Here is an 18770-nt window from a genome sequence, read left to right on the forward strand (position 1 = left end):
TGCAAACCAAAACTACAATGAGATACCATCTTACTCCCACAAGACTGGCAGCTATCCAAAAAAATAGAAGACTACAAGTACTGGAGAGGATATGGAGGAATGGGAACACTCACCCACAGCCGGTGGGAATGCAGAAGGATCCAGCCATTCTGGAGGACTGTTTGGCGGTTTCTCAAAAAGTTAGCTATAAATTTGCCATATGATCCAGCAATTCTAGTACTCGGTATATACCCAGAAGATTTGAAAATAAGGACACAAACTGATATATTTATACCAATGTTCATAGCAGCATTATACACTATTGCCAAAAGTTGGAATCAACCCAAATGCCCATCAATGGATGAATGGATAAATAAAATGTGGTATATACATACAATGGAATACTACTCAGCTATAAGAAGGAATACAGTACAAACACATGTGATAACATGGATCAATCTTGAGGACCTTATGTTGAGTGAAGCAAGCCAGGATTGAAGGACAAATACTACATGACCTCTCTGATATGAAACAAGCAAACCAAGCTGTCTCAGAGAGCTAGAGATTGGATGATAGGCTTAAATGAAATTGCAGGGTAGAGGAAGGTTGTGAGCTGACACCTACATGGGTGAAGTCTATGACAAGCTGGAGGTAAGTATTTGTACAGGGAAGGGATAAGATGGAGGCACATGGATACCTTTGGGTGGGGCTTTGTGGGCTTGAGGGGGGCTAGGGTTGGGAGGATGGGTCAGATGACCCAAGGAATTGGGGGGACGGCTGGGGGAACCGTTGAAAATGGGAGAATGTCAGGTATATATTTGAAACTATACTGTTGAGAAAAGTCTTTAGAATATATAATAAGGAAGGATCACATGTTTAAAGTGCTTGAGGGGGGCATCTGGTACAGGGGCAAGCTTCTGGAAGTATGTGAGTGCTCATTTTGCCATAGTGTGTTATATCTTTGGGTGGAAGCCCACACAATGAGTGTGAAGGTACACCCACATCCTGGGGAGACCTGATGTTCCCAAAGAGAGGGAATTGTGTCTCTTGAGAGGATCACTGGCTCCCAATTAGTTAGGGCAGTCTAGCATGTCAAGCCCTCAGCATTGTTGCAGTATCTGTAAATCTGGTTCCTCAAGTAGTGAAGATTCAGTGTCATAGTGTGCCCTGAGGGGAGGGGGAAGAGGTATAGTATGGATGGAAGCAGGGAACTGGGGGTCAATGGAAGTGCTCCACAAGATCATGCAATAATGGACATGTCAACTTACATCTAAAGTGTATAAAAATCTATAAACTAAAATGTAAACTATAATATAAAACATAAGGAAACTAAAAATTTAGAAATTTGTACAGTCTAAAATATAAACAATAATGTAAACCAAAATGGAGCCATGTTTAATAGCTGTTTTAAAAGTTGTACATCAGCTGCAGCAAATATAACATGAACATGTAAAGAGATCATTGCTGGGGAAAGGGGAAAAGGGTTTGATGTTGGATATCTGGAAGTTCCCTATATTGTGTATGTGAATTCCTGTGATCTAAAACTTTTTTGAAGACAAAATTAAAAATTAGGAAAAAAAAAAAAAAAGGATATAGACACTGAGGAAGAAATGAAAGTGCCTTGCCACTGTCATACAGGGCAAAACCTATTACAGTGATGAAAGGCAAAATGTTAGAAACAGCTTTATAAAATTTTTCATTTTATTAGTACACCAATTTATTTTTACTTTATTTTAGTTTTTCTAAATTAGTATGTATTCTATTTCTAAACTTTAAACCCATCACTGTATTTCAATTTCCTATTAATTGAATTTAGCAATATATTAGGATTCATTGATGAAGAAGTTTTGGACCACAGAGAGATTCAACTATGGCAGGGGAGGAACTCTGGTGTGGGGTGTTATTGATGGGGGACACATGGGTGGGGGGGGGGGAGTTCTCCAGAGCATGTATATAAGGAACATAAATATGTTAGGATGTCTGTTGGGTATTTTTATAGTAGTTACAGTTACAAACATCAACTGAGAAGTGCTGAGTTCCCACCCAGGGGAGCTCTGTCACATTCCCCAATGGAACAACAGTAATCCCCCAAATGCAACGGCAAAGATCAACAAGGAAGGATGGTCCAATAATGAGCCCTTGATACTGATGACTATGCTTAGGAGCCTGTGTCCCTGAAATATGAACTAGGTCTAGAGCTGTAGGGTGCCTAAGAGTTACCTCCTGAGAGTCTCCATGTTGCTCAAATGTGGCCACTTTCTAAGCCAAACTCAGTATGTAAATGCATTACCTTCTCCCCAACATGGGACATGACTCCTGGGGATGAGCTTCCCTAGTGCTGAGGGATTACTACCAATCACTAACTGAAGAAGCAACTGGAAAGAGACCTCAAATAAAAGGGTCAACTCAGACCAGCAGAATATCTCAGCCTATATGTTGGATCAAGTGTTAAAAACTGCTCTTTGACCTTGAATAAAAGAGGGAAATGGCAAAGACAAATGAGATTATATGGCTAAGAGTCTTCAAAAGAGAGTCGGGGGGAAACGGACTTTGGCCCAGTGGTTAGGGCGTCCGTCTACCATATGGGAGGTCCGCGGTTCAAACCCTGGGCCTCCTTGACCCGTGTGGAGCTGGCCATGTGCAGCGCTGATGCGCGCAAGGAGTGCCGTGCCACGCAAGGGTGTCCCCCGCGTAAGGGAGCCCCACGCGCAAGGAGTGTGCCCCGTAAGGAGAGCCGCCCAGCGTGAAAAGAAAGAGCAGCCTGCCCAGGAATGGCGCCGCCCACACTTCCCGTGCCGCTGACAACAACAGAAGCGGACAAAGAAACAAGACGCAGCAAATAGACACCAAGAACAGACAACCAGGGGAGGGGGGGAAAATAAATAAATAAATAAATAAATCTTTAAAAAAAAAAAAAAAAAAAAGAGAGTCGGGAGGTCATCAGAGGGGTCGTGCTTATGCACACTTCAGCAGGACTCCAGAAAAAGCCAAAGTAGATACAACCCTAGGTACTGGTTCTCCTGAAGGCTACGGAGATCCACAGGGTATATAGACATGGCAGATGGATTTGGAGCTCTGTGCCATGTAAGAGGGCCCTACTTTGGAATTGTACTCTGAGTGGGATGGAGCTGGACTCAGATGTGACTTTTCTACACATGCCTCTTCTGTCACTTTTACTGGATCTGTGGTTGGTGCCAGGGATGGTGTATACTCAGGGGACTTGAATCTCTGGACTGCCCATGTGCCAGTGGGCCCTGAGCCTCAGCAGAGTGGCAACTCCTATTCTCTGGTTCGTTGGTCTTACCCAGGTCAGCTAACAGGGAGGTGAAGAAGGTCAACCACCACACCAGGGAATCAAGTGTGCCTACAACTGGAAGCAGAGGAATTGCATCCGTCATCCATGTGGAAGTTAATCCCCCTCTTGTTCTACAGGTGGATGGGACATTGCCATCCCAGGGTCCACAGAATAGAGGAATAAAATATGGACTAGAGTAGACTTACTGATATTCTACCATAAAACTATTGTGAAGAGTAATAGAAGAAATTTTAGCATCCAGGTGGAGAAAGTGGCCACAGTAGTTGCTAAGGGTAGGGAGAGAGAAGAAGAGATGTGATGTGGGGGCATTTTTGGGATTTTGAGTTGTCCTTAATGATATTGCAGGGTCAGATGCTGGACCTTATATATCCTGCCATAACCCACTGAATGTACTGGGGAAGAGTGTGAACTACAGGGTAAACTATTATCTGTGTCGTGCAGCAGCGCCCCAAAATGTGTTCACCGAGTGCAATGAATGTGCCACAATGATGAGGGAGGTTGTTGGTGTGGGAGGAGAGGTGGGTGGGGGGTGGGGGGTATACAGGAACCTCTTATATTTTTTAGTGTAACATTTTTGGGGGGATGTATATATCTTCAAAAAAATACAATTTATAAAAATGACGTGGTGGGGGGTGGGGAGTGGGTTATATGGGAACTTCTTATATTTCTTGTTTTTTTATGTTTTTTAATGTAACATTCCTTGTGATCTATTAACTTTAATTTTTAAAAATTAAAAACAAAAACAAAAAAACTCATCCATGTATTGAAAACATACATTTCCAGACCCTACCCCAAGCCTGAGAAAAGAGAATATCTGGCCTTAGGGCCTGGGATTCTATATTTCAATAAGAATTCAGGAGTTTCTTAAGCACACTGAAGTCTGAGATCAATTGAATAGACTTTTTTTAAAATTAACTTATAGTATTATTGTGTTATACTTTGGTGAAGTATATTAAGAGCACTTTTAAGGTAAATTCAACTGTACTCAATTCAACAGATGAAAAAGTTAATCCAATGACTATACTTAATGTCAAATTTGTCATGGTAAAATAAAAAATAAAAAAAGTCAGAGTCCACTGTACTATAAGTTCCTTATGTCTCTCCAAATAATAATACTGTAAAACCAAATAAAGTCAGTGATGTATATACAAAAAAAGGACAAATACTGTATGATTGTGCTGTTATGAACTAAATATATTATGTAAACTCATGAAATTAATAATTAGAATATAGGCCACCAGAAGATAGAATAAGGATATAGAATGGAAAGCTGATGGTTAATATGTGCAGAATTGGTTAAAAGGTTATTTCTGTAAATTTTTGGAAATGAATGGAAGTGTTGATTGAGAGCACATCATGGTGTTTGTGCCTAGCAGAGTTATTATACGGGTTTGATAGTGGTTGAAAGGGAAAGTCTAAGGACTTTTAAATTACTAGAAGGAAAGCTAAAAAAATGTAAAATGGCACTGTATAAGATAAGGAAACCTTACGTAAAATACAAATATGGGTGATATTGCATATATAACACTGTTTTTATGAAATATAAATACAAATAACTAGAGAGAAAAAAACAGAATAGCAGCTATGTATGGCAAGGGAAGCATAGCGAGATTGAGAGGTGAAAAGCTTTGTTTGGTTTTGTTTATTATTATTATTATTATTACTGGAATAATGAAAATGCTCTAAAAATGATTAAAGTGATGAATACACAACTCTGATTATACCAAATACCATTGGATGGATTTATGCTTTATTTATATGTATCAATACAATTGATTTGTAAAAAAAAACAAAACACTGCATTTTTGCATATTGATTTTGTATCCTGACACTCTAATGAAATAGTTTATTAGTGCTAGCAGCTTTATTGTCACTTTTTCAGAATTTTCTAGATATAAGATCATATCATCTGCAAATAGTGAAACCTTTCCAATTTGGATGTTTTTTATTTCTTTTTATTGCCTGATTGCTCTAGCTAGAACCTCTAGCACTATGTGGAACAACAGTAGTGACAATGGGCATCCTTGTCTTGTCCTTGATCTCAATGGGAAAACTTTCAGTCTTTCACCATTGAGTACAATGTTAGCTGTGGATTTTTCATATATGGCTTTTATCATGTTGAGAAAGTTTCCTTCAATTCTTGTATTTTGTAGTATTTTTATCATGAAAAGATGCTGTAGTTTGTTAAATACCTTTTCTGCATCAATTGATAAGATCATGTGATTTTTCTTCCTTGATTTATTAATGTGGTATATTATGCTAATTGATTTTCTTGTGTTGAACCACCCTTGCATGCCTGGTATAAAACCCACTTGATCATGATGAATAATTCTTTTAACATGTTGTTAGATTCAATTAGCAAATATTTTATTGAGGATTTCTGCATCTGTATTCAATAGAGAAATGGGCCTGTAACCTTCTTTTTTCATAATATCTTTATCTGGCTTTGGTATTAGGATGATATTGGCTTCATAGAATGAGTTTGGTAGTGTTCCTTCTTGTTCAATTTTTTGGAAGAACTGGAGTAAGATTGGTATTAAATCTTCTTTGAATGCTTAGTAGAACTCACCTGTGAAAGTGTCTGGTCCTGGGCTTTCATTTTGGGGAGGTATTTGATGACTGTTTCAATCTCTTTACTTGTGATTGGTTTGTTGAGGTCTTCTATTTCTTCTAGGGTCAGTGTAGGTTGTTTGTACATTCCTAGGAATTTTTCCATTTCATCTACTTTGTCTAGTTTTTTGGCATAAAGTTGTTCAGTTATCCTCTTATGATCTCTCTTATTTCTGTGGGGTCAGTAGTAATGTTCCCATTTTCACTTTTTATTTCATTTATTTGCATCTTCTCTCTTTTTTTCTTAGTCAGTCTAGCTAAGGGTTTGCCAATTTTGTAAATCTACTCAAAGAGCCAACTTCTGGTTTTGTTAATTCTGTCTATTTTTTGTTGTTGTTGTTTTCTATTTCATTTATTTCTGCTCTGAACTTTGTTGTTTCATTCTTTCTACTTTCTTTGGGATTAGTTTGCTGTTCTTTTTCTAGTTCCTCCAGCTATGTATTTAGGTCCTTGATTTTAACTCTTTCTTCTTTCTAAAATGTAAGCATTGAGGACTATAAATTTTTCTCTCAACACTGCCTTCATTGCATCCTATAGGTTCTGATATGTTGTGTTCCCTTTGTCATTTATCTTAAGATATTTATTGATTTCTCTTGAAATTTGTTCTTTGATTTGCGGATTATTTAAGAATTTATTGTTTAATCTCCATATATATGTGAATTTTCCCCTGCTTGTTGATTTTCAACTTTATTCCATTATGATCACAGAAAGTGCTTTGTATAATTTCAATTTTGTTGAATTTATTGAGATCTGCTTTGTGACCCAACATGCCATCTATCCTGGAGAAAGATCCATGAGCACTTGAAAAGAATATATATCCTGCTGTTTAGGGGTGCAATGTTCTGTATATGTCTATTAGGTTTAGTCCATTTATCATATTATTCACACTGTTTCTTACTGATCATCTGCCCAGATGTTCTAGCCAATGCTGAGAGTGGTGTATTGAAGTCTCCCACTATTATTGTAGAGATGTCTATTTCTCCATTCAATTTTGCCAGTGTTTGCCTCAGGTGTCTTGGGGCATCCTGGTTAGGTGCTTATACATTTATGATTGTTATTTCTTCCTGTGAATCATCCCTTTTATTAATATGTAATGTCCTTCCTTGTCTCTAACAACAGTTTTGCTTTTAAAGTCTATATCATCTGGTATAAGTATAGCTACCCCTGCTTTTCTCTTTTTGGTTACTGCATGCATGGAATATCTTTTTCCATACTTTCACTTTCAATCTATTGGTTTCCTTGGATCTAAGGTGAGTCTCTTGCAGACAGTATATAGATGGCTCATATTTCCTTATCCATTCTGCTAGTCTGTATCTTTTGATTGGGGAGTTTAATCCATTTAACATTTAATGTTATTACTGTAAAGTCAGTTCTTATTTCATCCACTCTGATCGTTGTGTTTTATCTGTTATTTTATTTTCACCACTCTTTTGGCAGTTTTAGTTACTGTTACTGATACAATCATCCTTTCTAGACTCTCTTCCGTGCCTCTCTCTCCTGTCTTTTCTTTTCGGGCTGTACCACTCTCTTTAGTATTTCCTGCAAAGCCTGTCTTTTTGTTATAACTCTCCATTTCTGTTTATCTGTGAATATCCTAATCTCACCCTCATTTTTGAAAGATAATCTTGTGTGATTTAAATTTCTTGGCTGACAGTTTTTCTCTTGCAGTATCTTAAATATATCATACCACTGACTTCTTGCCTTCCTGGTTTCTGATAAAAAATCAGCACTTAATCTTATTGGGTATCCCTTATATGTTATGCATTGCTTTTCTCTTGATGCTCTCAGAATTCTCTTTGTCTTTGGCATTTGGCATTTGACATTCTGATTAGTATATGTTTAAGAGTTGGTCTATTTGGATGTATTTGGATGGGAGCACATTGTGCTTCTTGGATATGGGTATCTATGTCCTTCAATAGGGTTAGGAAATTTTCCACCATTATTTCTTGAAATATTCCTTCTACCCCTTTTCTCTTCTCATCTCCTTCTGGGACACCCATGATATCTATGTTTGCACATCTCTTGCTGTCATTTAGTTCCCTGAGACCTTGTTCATTTTTTTCCATTCTTGTCTTCATCTGTTCTTTTGTTTGTGCCATGTCTTTGAGCTAACCAATCCTTTCTTGTGCTTCCTCAAATCTGCTATTATATGCCTCCAGTGTATTTTTAATTTCATTTATTGCATGCACCTTTCATTCCCTTAATGTCTGCTATTTTTCTATGTACACTTTCAAATTCTTCTTAGTGCTCCCCCAGTGTCTTCTTAATATCCTTAATCTCTTTAGCCATCTCACAGAATTTATTAAGGAAATTTGTTTGAACATCTATGATTAGTTGTCTCAATTCCTTTATGTCATCTGCAGGCTTATCTTGTTTCTTTAACTGGGCTGTAGCTTTCTGTTTCTTGGTATGGATTGTAATTTTTTGTTGGTGTTTTCGCATCTGGCTTGCTAGATGTATTTATTCTAGGTGCAGTTTCTCCCTTTAGTTTAGGGCTTTCTTGTCTTTTCTCCCTTGCTTGTTGTGTAGTAGGAGTTAAGGGTGTAGTTGGTGCTGTAAGCTGTGGAGGCTGAAGCTGCTTGTGTTGCCCGAGGAACTGATGAAGCTTCTCCCACCTTTCTCCTCTGTCAGGGGTAGGGACAGAGCTGCAGTCACGTAGAATAATCCAAGTTGGGCAGGACAAGACTGTCTGTAGTTGCCTGGAGAAACTGATGAAGCTTCACACCCCTTCCATCTTGGGCGGGGCAGAGCCGCACTTGTGGCCAGCAATCTATGCCATGTGGGTCCAAAATGACCACAGTTGTCCAGGTAAACTGACATAGCACCAGACTCCCTCCCTGCCTGCCCAGGTAAACTGACATAGCACCAGACTCCCTCCCTGCTGGAGGTGAGAATGGGCCCTCTGGAGTGCCCAACAATTCTAATCCATGTGGGCCAGATATGCCTGCAGTTGCCCTGATAGGCTGAGGGAGTACTGTCCCTTCTGCCCTTTAGGGGGTGGGAATGGAACCACCAATGCCCAACAGTTCAGTCCCAGTAGGCTGAAAGTACCTGCCGTTGTCCGGAGAGGTTGTGGAGACACCAGAATCCTCCTATCCTATTGGCGGTGTGGGTGGATCCATAGGCATCCAACAGTCCAGTCCATGAAGACTGAAAGTGTCTGCCATTGCCCAGAAGGGCTGTGGAAACACCAAACCCCTCCTTTCCTACTGGGGCTGAGGGTGGATCCACAAGTACCCACCAGTCCAGGCTGTGTGGGCCTAAATCACCTGCAGTTACCCAGAGAGACTGGGCAATCACAGTCCCTCTCTTGTCCTATGGGGGTGGAGACACAGGTGCCCAATGGTCTGACTTGTGCATGCTCAAAGTACATGCATTTGCCCTGAGAGGCTGAGGGAACACCAGCCCCCTCCTATCCTATGGGGGGGAAGGAGGTGAAGATGAACTCAAAGGCACTCAACAAACAAGTTCATGTGGGCTGAAAACTCCTGCCATGGCCTGGAGAGGCCAAGGAAACCCAGCTCTTCTCCTATCCCATTGGAATACAGGGAGGCAGCCCCAGATGTCCGATTATCCGGCCCCTGTCAGGGGAGAGCACTTGCAGTTGCCTGGAGAGCCTGGTGCAAGTCCTGCCAGCTACCTCTCTGCTGGAGGTGGGGCTGGAGCCTAGGCTAGGAAAGAAGCCCGTCCCTAACGTCACTGGATTTCAGTCAGCCCGGCTCCCCCTCATTCTGGGAGTGAAGTCAAATGGCAGCTACCAGACTCTTTTCAACTTGGACAGCCCCAAACCTTAGCTGTTTCTAGAATTACACTTTAGCCCACCAAGTCCACTAATCAGTAGCTGAGGTCGGTGGACAACCGTCTCTTCCTCCAGTGTTTATGGGAAATGGAGCTTCCGATTCCAGCCACGGAATAGCTCCTGAGGCGGCCTGCGCTGCTGGAGTAGGATGGGCACCAGCTTCCGCAGCGTGGCCTGGAGTTTCCCAGGGAGGTGGTGCAGGTCCCCCCAGCTTCCTCCCTGCCAGAGGCGGGGCTGGGGTTTAGGCTAGAGCTGCAATCCAACCTGGGTGGAAAGAAGCCAGTCCCTACCAGCACTGTGATCTTTAATCAGCCCTGCTTCCCCTCAAGCCAGGCGAGAGTCAAAATGGCAGCCACCGGTCTCCATCTGACCTGGACAGGCTCAGAGTTTAGCTGTTCCTAGCATTGTACTTTAGCCAGCCATATTACTAATCAGTAGCTGAAGTCGGTGCCACACTTTCTGGGAAATGGAATTTCCAACTCCAGCCACGGAATAGCTCCTGAGGAGGCTTGCGTCACAGGCACTGACCTCCGCAGTGTGGAGCGTTCTACTCAAGAACCCTCTCTGCAGATGGGCAGTCCTCCTCCTTCCATACTTTCAAGGATGTTGCAGGATGCTCTTCTGCTCTCCTGGGGCCCCCAAACAGGTGCTTTAGATAGCGCTGGCTGATTATTACCTGCCCTACAGCATGAGCTGACTCCAGGAGTTCCTTACTCTGCTGCCATCTTGGTTTCCCCCTCCCCTATATTTTTTATGTAACTTTTCTGCAATCTAAAATTTCTCTAAAACTAAAGTTTTTTAAAAAGAACTAGGCTGAGCAGTTAAAACAAAGAAAACCCCAAATAGAGTGACTTAAAGAGACATTTATTCCTCTCTCGTGAAACAGTCCAGAAGTAAGCTATTTAGGAGTGGCAAGATGGCTCTGCTGTCATCAACAGGTGATTTTGCAGCTCTAGGGCTGTTGTCAGGAAGGCAGAGAGTGGTGGGAGAGGAAAGCCAGGCAAGCAGTCTCCTGTTAAGGACATGTTCTAAGCACTGGATATATTCTCCTTCTCTCATCGGCAAACTGGGGAGAGGAACTGTACCAGTCAGAACAAGCTACAGTATGCCTCAGTAACAAAACAACTCCAAAATTTCAGAAGGTTACAACCCTAGAAGTGTATTTCTTGCTCATACCACACATTCATCTTGGGTGGGCTGTGGCTTTGTTCTCTCCAGAGCCTCTATCTGGAACACCAAATAATATATAAACTCAGATTCTGCACAGGGCCAAGTCTATGCTCAATTGTAGAATCCTTGTTCATTTGATTTTTAATATTCCAGGTAACTAATGCTCTACATGATACAGTTTGGAAAGCACGGCTCTTAACCTTTGCAGGGTGTTTCTTTGCTTGGACTGTCCTGGTCAATTGTTACTCATCTTTCAAAGTGCAGTTCAAGTGTAAACTCTAGGGTCAAGTTTCCCTGACTTCTTCTCAAGCAGAATGAATGCATCCTTCATTTGCCCCAGGCTGTTAGTGCTTATTTCCATGGTAACACCTGCATTGTACACTTGCTCCTGTAACTGGCTCCTTCTAGATCTTAGATGTCCAAAGCAATAGTCCCTAGCCACATGCAGCCATTTAAACTTTGATTAGTTAAAATCAAATAAATTTAAAATTCATTCCTCAGTCATTCAGCCACCTTACAAGGACTCAGTGTCACACGTGCAGAGTGGCTGGCGTATTGGACAGTCCCAGGCAGGAAAGAGGGACTCAGAGACATTCTGGGATCAGGAAGACACAGGTGTCCTTCCTAAACATGAGTTTCTCAAGGACATGCCCTGGTGATGGTTTCCCGCGTGCATCACCCCAAGTTACCGTTGTATTGGAGTGTGCGTGGCTCCCCAGGCCCAAATCCACAGCCATCCATGTGTGCACCACACAGACACACCACACACGCAGGCCAGTGTGCACACGCAGTCCTGGGTGCTTGCACCTGCACGCGCACACACAGACCTCTGCACGCGGGCAGGCTCCCACCCCTCCTCAGACACCTGCTGCAGGGGGTGCCCACCCCAAGCCAGCTGTTCCTAAGATACTCCTGCCTGCAGGGGCCTTTGATCCGGCTCATTCCACACGCACATCGCCCCACCTCTGCCCACCCGCGCATGCCCAGCCCACAAGTCTCACCGCCTCACTAGAGAAGCTGAGAAATCACTCGCGCTGAGGAGGGAAAGGTGAAGGGTGGGGTTCCAGGGGCAGCGGACAGCAGGAGGGGAGCACCTTCCTTCCACCAGGAGCTTTTCCGCAGAGCCTCAGCCCTTACCTTTGCCTCAAGCCCCAGGAACAGTGCCGCCCGCCGCTAGGGAGCGCACAGCCGAGGGCAGCGCGGAGGGAGCGCCGAGGGGACAAGGGGACTCGGCTCACCGCTTGCCACCTCGGCCAGCTCGGAGGCTTTGGGGCCGCGGACAGAGCCCGCAGGGGAGGCGCAGTCCCCGAGCCCCGCTCCCTCTCCCCGCTGCCTTTCAGTAAGGAAAGTACCTCGTTTCCCGACCCTCTCCCTTCTTCTCCAACACGGGTCGCCAAAGGCTTCCCAGAAGCGTCTCTCTGGGGATCCGTGGGCCTCAGACTCCCTCTTCTGGCAGCCCCCAGCGGAGGAGAGCTGGGCTTCTGAGCGGAGTGAGGAAGCAGCATGCCTTCTGAGCACCTCTGAGTAACGGGCTCGTACAGACTGAGCGACCCTTCTTCTTTTCTTTCCTGACAAGCAAAGAGAAGCAACTCCCTCCTCGCAGGCTCAATGAATTCACCTCCTTAAATGGGCCACGAGTGTCCCCTCGCCAAAGGGCAGAGGGGCACCGGCCGTGGGGCTGGAGAGTCTTGCTCTGTGTATATACATTCAAGAGAAGGAAACCATCCGGGTTCCTGGAGCTTGGAAAAGTGTAACAGGATGTTCAACGGTATTCTTTCTGCTTCCATTTCTGCAATGGCCCCAAAGTCTGGGAATAAAGAGTAAACAGCAGGTGCCAACCACTTGCCCCATTCCAAATGAGGTGCTAGAGCAGGGGTTCTTAACCAGGGGTCCATAAACTCTTTGGGGTCTCTGAGCTTGAACTGAAAAAACTCAACCTGATTAAATGTCCAACATGATATGCATGTTGCCTTGTCAAATGCTGCACCACAGTTTAATATTCTTATTCCAGATAAACAACAATCTGCACATTGACATGTCTTTAAAAAATAAAATTTAACTTTCCTATATTTTTGATGTGTTGGATTATTATTTAATGGGTTAAGAAAGAAGTACATATATATAGTATTATATGCTTTTTATTTTAGTAACTGTATTTCAATATATGTAACTGATTTATTTCCTTTGTAATTTTATTTTATGCATTTAAAAACATTATTCTTGTGAAGATGTGTCGGTACATGTGTGATATATTTATTAAATAATACACAGTACAGTGTGGACTCAGTATGATTCTTATTTTGATGTAGCACATTCTGAGTGCAGTGGAGAACTACCTGCAAAAGGGTTGGTAAGGGTGGCGGAGATGGTTTTATGATGCCGTGGAAAAAGCCAAATTTCTAAATGTTTGCCGAAAATCACTGTTTGACCAGATGTTGAACCGTGTTAGGTTATTAGATATCGAAATTATGGGAAAGTTGTAAAACGTAATTTTGAGTAATCCTAAAACTTAATTTAATGACACGCTGATGTTGAGTGTCATAAAACTGTCTGCCGCTACATTCTGAGAAGATGTCCATGGTTTTCACCTGACTGGCAAAGGGGTCCGTGGAACAAAAAAGGTTAAGAACCCCATATGTTAGAGCTTGTGAGCAGGATAGCAAAGGTGATGGTTGGAAAGCTGTTTGTAAAAGCCCACCTGTCTTAGTTTGCCAGGGCTGCTATAACAAATACCACAGACTCGTTGGCTTAAGCAGTAGGAATTTGTTTTACAATTCTACAGGCTAGAAGTCCAGAATCAAGGAGCCAGCAGGCCATGCTTTCTCCAAGTTTGTGTCATTGTGCCATCCCTCATGCAATCCCTGCCCCCGCCCTGTGGCCATCTGTCTCCCTCTGTCTCCTACTACCTGTTTCCAGATCTCCTCTGCCCACAGGGCCTCCTACTGGATGAAGGCCCACCCTCATTCAGTTTGGCCTCACCTTCACTGACAACATCTTCAAAGGTCCTGCTTACAAATGGGCTCACAGCCCCCGGACCAGCAGTGAGGGCTTGAACAGGATTCAGTTCATAACATCGCCCACTGGGCAAGGGGATTGTGTTCCCCTCCCTTAAGCTAAGTGAGGGAGCTCCATGGGGTCATCCAGAGAGCTTGGCTTGTTCTCCCAAAGTGTAAGAATGAAAGACCTTGGAGGCAAGGCTGAGGCCAGGAGGGACCACGCGGCAGAGGGGAGCGAGAGCTGCCTGGGCTCAGCTGCCTGCCCTGGGCTGGTGGGGCGGGGACGCTGGCATCGGATGGGGCCACAGGACATGAACACAACCAAGGTGTGGAGCCCGGGATGCTCAGGGGCTCAGCCAGCCGGGGGCGGGGGAGTCACGGGCCCTTCTGACAAGGGGGCTGAGGGCAGAAGGACCCACGATTCCAGCTTAGAGCTGTCAAGGGCACCCCAGAAAGCCCCCTCATGGACGGTTTCTGAGACATCAAATAGGAACTTTCTTTTCCTCCCACTTCCACCCCTCCAGGAGCCAGAGCTACAAAAGGATTGGGCAAGGAAGAAAAGAAAAGCAAGGCAGGAAAAGAGAGAAAAGGCCGCCTTTCCTCTCCCCACCCACATCGCCTGGAGCAGCCCCCACCGCAGGAGGGAAGAGGCTTTACCTTCCCTTGAAGCCCCCAGCTCTGCTGGCTTCCCTGACAGTCGGCCTGCACACACGGCTGGAATGAGCCTGGCAGGGCCCAGAGGATCTTCTCTTATTTGCAAGTGACCAGAAAAGTTATGGGGCTTGGCAGAGCCTTCATCTAGGGTTAGGAGAAGAAGTTGTTCACAGCGTAGGGGTAAAGGGAGACTTGTGGGAAAAAATAAACCTGCTTTCTTCTTGCATCCTACAAAGTTCTGTGCAGGCATTAAACAGTTGCATATGTAACATCTCATTTTATATATCTCCAAATAACCCTGAGAGGAGGATGCAAGTCCATCCCCAGTTCACAGATGAGGAAAGGGGCTTTGTCCCAAGCTGAGCGGGGCGAGGTGGGACTTTCCCATCTGCAGCCATGCTCTCCACGGGAGAGTCATCCCGCTGGCTTTGGAGCACTAGCTGGTCCATCAGAGCCAGCTCCTTTGCCAGCTTCACTCCCTGTTAGTTTGGAGCTTAGTACATGGCAGGTATTAGTCTGATGAAGGAGAAGCCATCCAACCTTGGAATAGATTTCATTTTATAGGTAGTTACCAAATATTTGGCCAAATAGAAAACCTCTTGCCCCACCGCCTACACTCTCGGGATGTGAGTGGAAATGACACGTGCTACTTCCAGGTTAAGAACTTAGAACAAAGCTGCCTTCCTCGCTCTTCCTCTTTGCCCTGTTCCCTGGGCACGTTCATGCCTGTGGGAGTGAACCAGCTTCAGGCCTTGCCAAGAGCAGCGCAGACATTGAACTCACCAGGAGGGACTCCAAATAGCCTGAGGCCTGGACGCCTTCCCCAGAGATGCTGCAGTGACCAGAATGGGGTGTGGCCTGTGCATGGGGAGACTTTCAATGTTCCCAGTGGATTCTAACCTCAAGACAAGATAGAGAGTCATCATACCAGGTCCTCGTAGCTAGGGGATAGATGGAGCAACAAGGGGAAAAAATCAGTCTCTGACTTTCCTCTATTCCTTTGGCTCCATCAACCTGGACTGCCCTCTTACCTTTGGACAATTACATGAAAGAGAAGGAATTTCCCTTCAAGTTTGAACCACTTCCTTTTTTCTGGGATCTCTTTATTATTCCACTTTCACCTCTTTAGCCTGTACCTTAACGAACCCAACCAGTGAAGCCTGAAGCCTTCTGTCAGTGATGCTGGGGCTCCACAGGGACTGAGTTCCTCTTTAGAACCTTGTGTGTTTAGTAGTGGAGTCTCAAATGCCAGTATCCAAGTTCAGGGTTGAGATTCTAATTCATTCACATACCAGCTGGTACTGAGCTAAGGTATGGATTTCTTCACCTTAATTTCATTTTAGACCAGCTTTGCCACACACAAAAAAGATATCACATGAATCAACCCACTCACGTATTAGGAAAGACCCCATCTATTTCACTTACTCCATGGGAGAAAGGTTTTCTTATCCTTAGATGACTCTTGTGAGCCAGTGGAGTAGATTCTGCAGAATTTCAATGAGTGGCTCTATTTAGGCATTGCAGTGTCTGCTTTCCCTGCACTCCATCTAAGTCTCTCCCCACCCAATTCTCCTCCCCATGATCTGAAGGGTCTCCCCACTTCTCAGGCCCTTCTCCTTCACAGGTGTTTCCTCCAATACATTCCCTGCCCCTTCTAATTTCATCTTGACATCTGCCTCTCAGAGGATTTGCACCAACACACCTGGTATTGCCCATAGGGGGTTGAATAGTGACACCCAAAGAGATATGTCCATGTCCTAACCTCCAGAATCTGTGAATGTGAACTTTCTGGGAAAAGAGTCTTTGCAAATGTAATTAAGTTAAGGATCTCAAGAAGAGATCACCTGGATTATCCAGATGGGCCCTAAATCCACTGACAAATGTCCTTGTAAGGGACAAAAGAAGAGAAGGCACAGGCAGAGAGGAGAAGGCTTGTGAAGATGGAGGCAGAGCCTGGTGTGAGGTGGCCACCAGCCAAGGACCCCATGGGGCCTCCGGCACGTGAAGCGGCCAGGACAGATCTCCTCTAGAGCCTTCAGAGGGAGCATGGCTCTGCAGACACCTTGATTTCAGGCTCTGGCCTTCAGGTCTGTGAGAGGATAAATTTTGTCTGTTTTTGTCTATTTTAAGCCAAGTTTGTGATCATTTATTATGGCAGCCTGAGGCTAAGGAGACTTCTCCCAGGGCTACCCCTCACCGGCCCCCTTCTTGTGAGGTGCCAGAGGTGAGATTCTGCTTGGGCAGCTCAGATGATAAAAGCATTATACACACACCCACTTAGAGAGAGAGGGTGTTCTTGGAGTTGACCCAATGTCCCTTTTACCCAGAACACTTAATAAAAGCAGACACACATTAACATTCCAATGAAAGAGGCTCTCACACGTTAACCTTTTATCGGTCTTAAGGCAGCAAGGAAAGTCTTCTGGTCCACATGCCTTTCTTCTGCCCAAGGGAGGGAGGTCAGGAGGGAGGGACAGAGTTGGCCATTGAGAGCCCAAGCTGGAGCATGCGTCCCCATAATGCACCCCATCTTGTCCCCCCAGCCCCAGATATGATTGTAATGCACTTTGGTTCAAGAGCAAGCATGTCCCGTGGCCCCACCCAGCCTCTGTGGAGCTGGAATCTGCAGGAAGCATCTTCCTGGTCCTGGCTCAGCCAGCTTTCCCCAAGGCCAGACTTTCCCAGGGGCAGATGACCTCCTTGTCTGCGGCCCGGTCGCCTGGCTCTCCAGTCCTGGTGTCCTCCTCTGAGTCCATCAAGCAGGCCCCATTCTCCATAGGCACATCCATTCTGATCTGGAAAAAGCTTCAGGTACAAGAAGAAAGCAAGTAGGGTAGGGCAAGGAAGACCACAAATCCCCAGCCTTACCCTTACGTCCCTGGAGAAGATTTGCGCACCAGGTGCGTTTACCAAGAGTTTCCCCTGCAACAATTTACCAAAAGTTGTGTGTGCCGTGATTGGTTCAGCGGATCCCTTTCAGAGAGGGACTGGGGTGATGAGTATTTTCCTGCTGAATTAATGATAATTCCAAAGATGCCTTATTTTCACATTCAAAGGGCTTGAATTTTTATGGTTTTGATAAATTCAGGATGTCCTTGTAGGACATGCCAGTTCTTAATCCTTATTCCCTTTAAATACTTTTCAGGGAAATGTGGACCCCCGAGAGAAGGCCTGTGCAAGGCCCAGAGAAGGTCACAAAGCTGGAACATTCCTTCAGCAAGGTCAGTTGGGAAGTCAATTGACTTGTTTCACACTGGATCCTGACTCTCTCCTGCAGCCACCAGAGTCACTCTCCCACTCCCCAACGGACAACACAGGAAGGGGTAAAGACCTCTGCACAGCAGAGGCCCCTGTCCTCAGGTATCCATGGCAACCAAAGGCCTCTGCCTGGAGTCTTCCTTCTCCCAGCTCTCTCAGGACCAAACAGGAGCATTTTGCAGGGGTGCCCCTGACTGCCTCCCCCCAACCAAATGCGGGTGGGGCTAAGCCTAAGTTTGGCATCTTCTGCAACTTTTCTTTCTGCCACTGGGCCAGAGACAATGACGCGCCCATCAAAGCCACTGTGCTCTGCACCCAGGGAGTTCCTCAGGGCACTTGAGGTCCTCAGATATTAGGCTCACAGGACCACCCAAAATAGAGTTGGAGGGGTCCTCTCAGGCAGAGCCAGGCACTTCCCCTTTCACAGAAGCTCCTGATCTTCTGCAGGATCGCTGCAAGCTCTTCTAAGAGACTGTGTGTGTGCATGCAGATGCAAAAGGAGGTGGGCAGTTCTCCTTGGGGGAGGGGCCAGGGCGCCTAAGGTGGGGAAGGGGCGCTGGAGGCCCTGGCCCCCGGCCCTGTGCAACTAATCGTTTACAGTTCCCTCTGCTGTCACTGATCTTTCCTGCCCTTTAAAAAGTCAATGAGTTTATTGAACTAACATTCTTAGGAAGGGGTGGGGGGTGGGGTGGAAGAGCACAGAAGGGGGAAAAAAGAGGGAAAAGAAACACATCTGCTCCCTCTCCTCAGGGAGAAGGGGGAAGGAAACACCTGAGTTTCTGGGAACTTTCCTGGGGCCAAGTGATCTGAACAGCCTGTTTGTGGAATCTGCTCGTTCCTTGCCCCCTGCCCCCAGCTTGAAGCCGTGGTCACATGACAGGGCCTCGCTGCACACGCATATCCATGCAGACACCCATTCATACTCACAGACACACAGAGACACTTGCATGCACACACGCCACCCCGCACACAGACACGCACACACACG

At 45.0% G+C, this 18770-nt stretch overlaps 1 protein-coding gene across 3 annotated transcripts in view; it reads right to left on the reverse strand.

Annotated features, from left to right (window-relative positions):
• Nucleotides 1–16900: 16900 nt before the first annotated feature.
• RGS9 (regulator of G protein signaling 9) overlaps nt 16901–18770 on the reverse strand; it is a 70598-nt gene continuing 68728 nt past the window's right edge. For all 3 annotated transcript variants that reach the window (XM_004459469.5, XM_004459470.5, XM_023589066.3), the window contains one exon: nt 16901–17329. In XM_004459469.5, coding sequence (XP_004459526.1) covers nt 17176–17329 — 154 coding nt within the window. In that variant the 3' untranslated portion in view covers nt 16901–17175. The remainder of the gene's footprint in view (nt 17330–18770) is intronic.

The sequence above is a fragment of the Dasypus novemcinctus genome, chromosome 21, assembly GCF_030445035.2.
Source record: "Dasypus novemcinctus isolate mDasNov1 chromosome 21, mDasNov1.1.hap2, whole genome shotgun sequence".
NCBI lineage: Eukaryota > Metazoa > Chordata > Mammalia > Cingulata > Dasypodidae > Dasypus > Dasypus novemcinctus.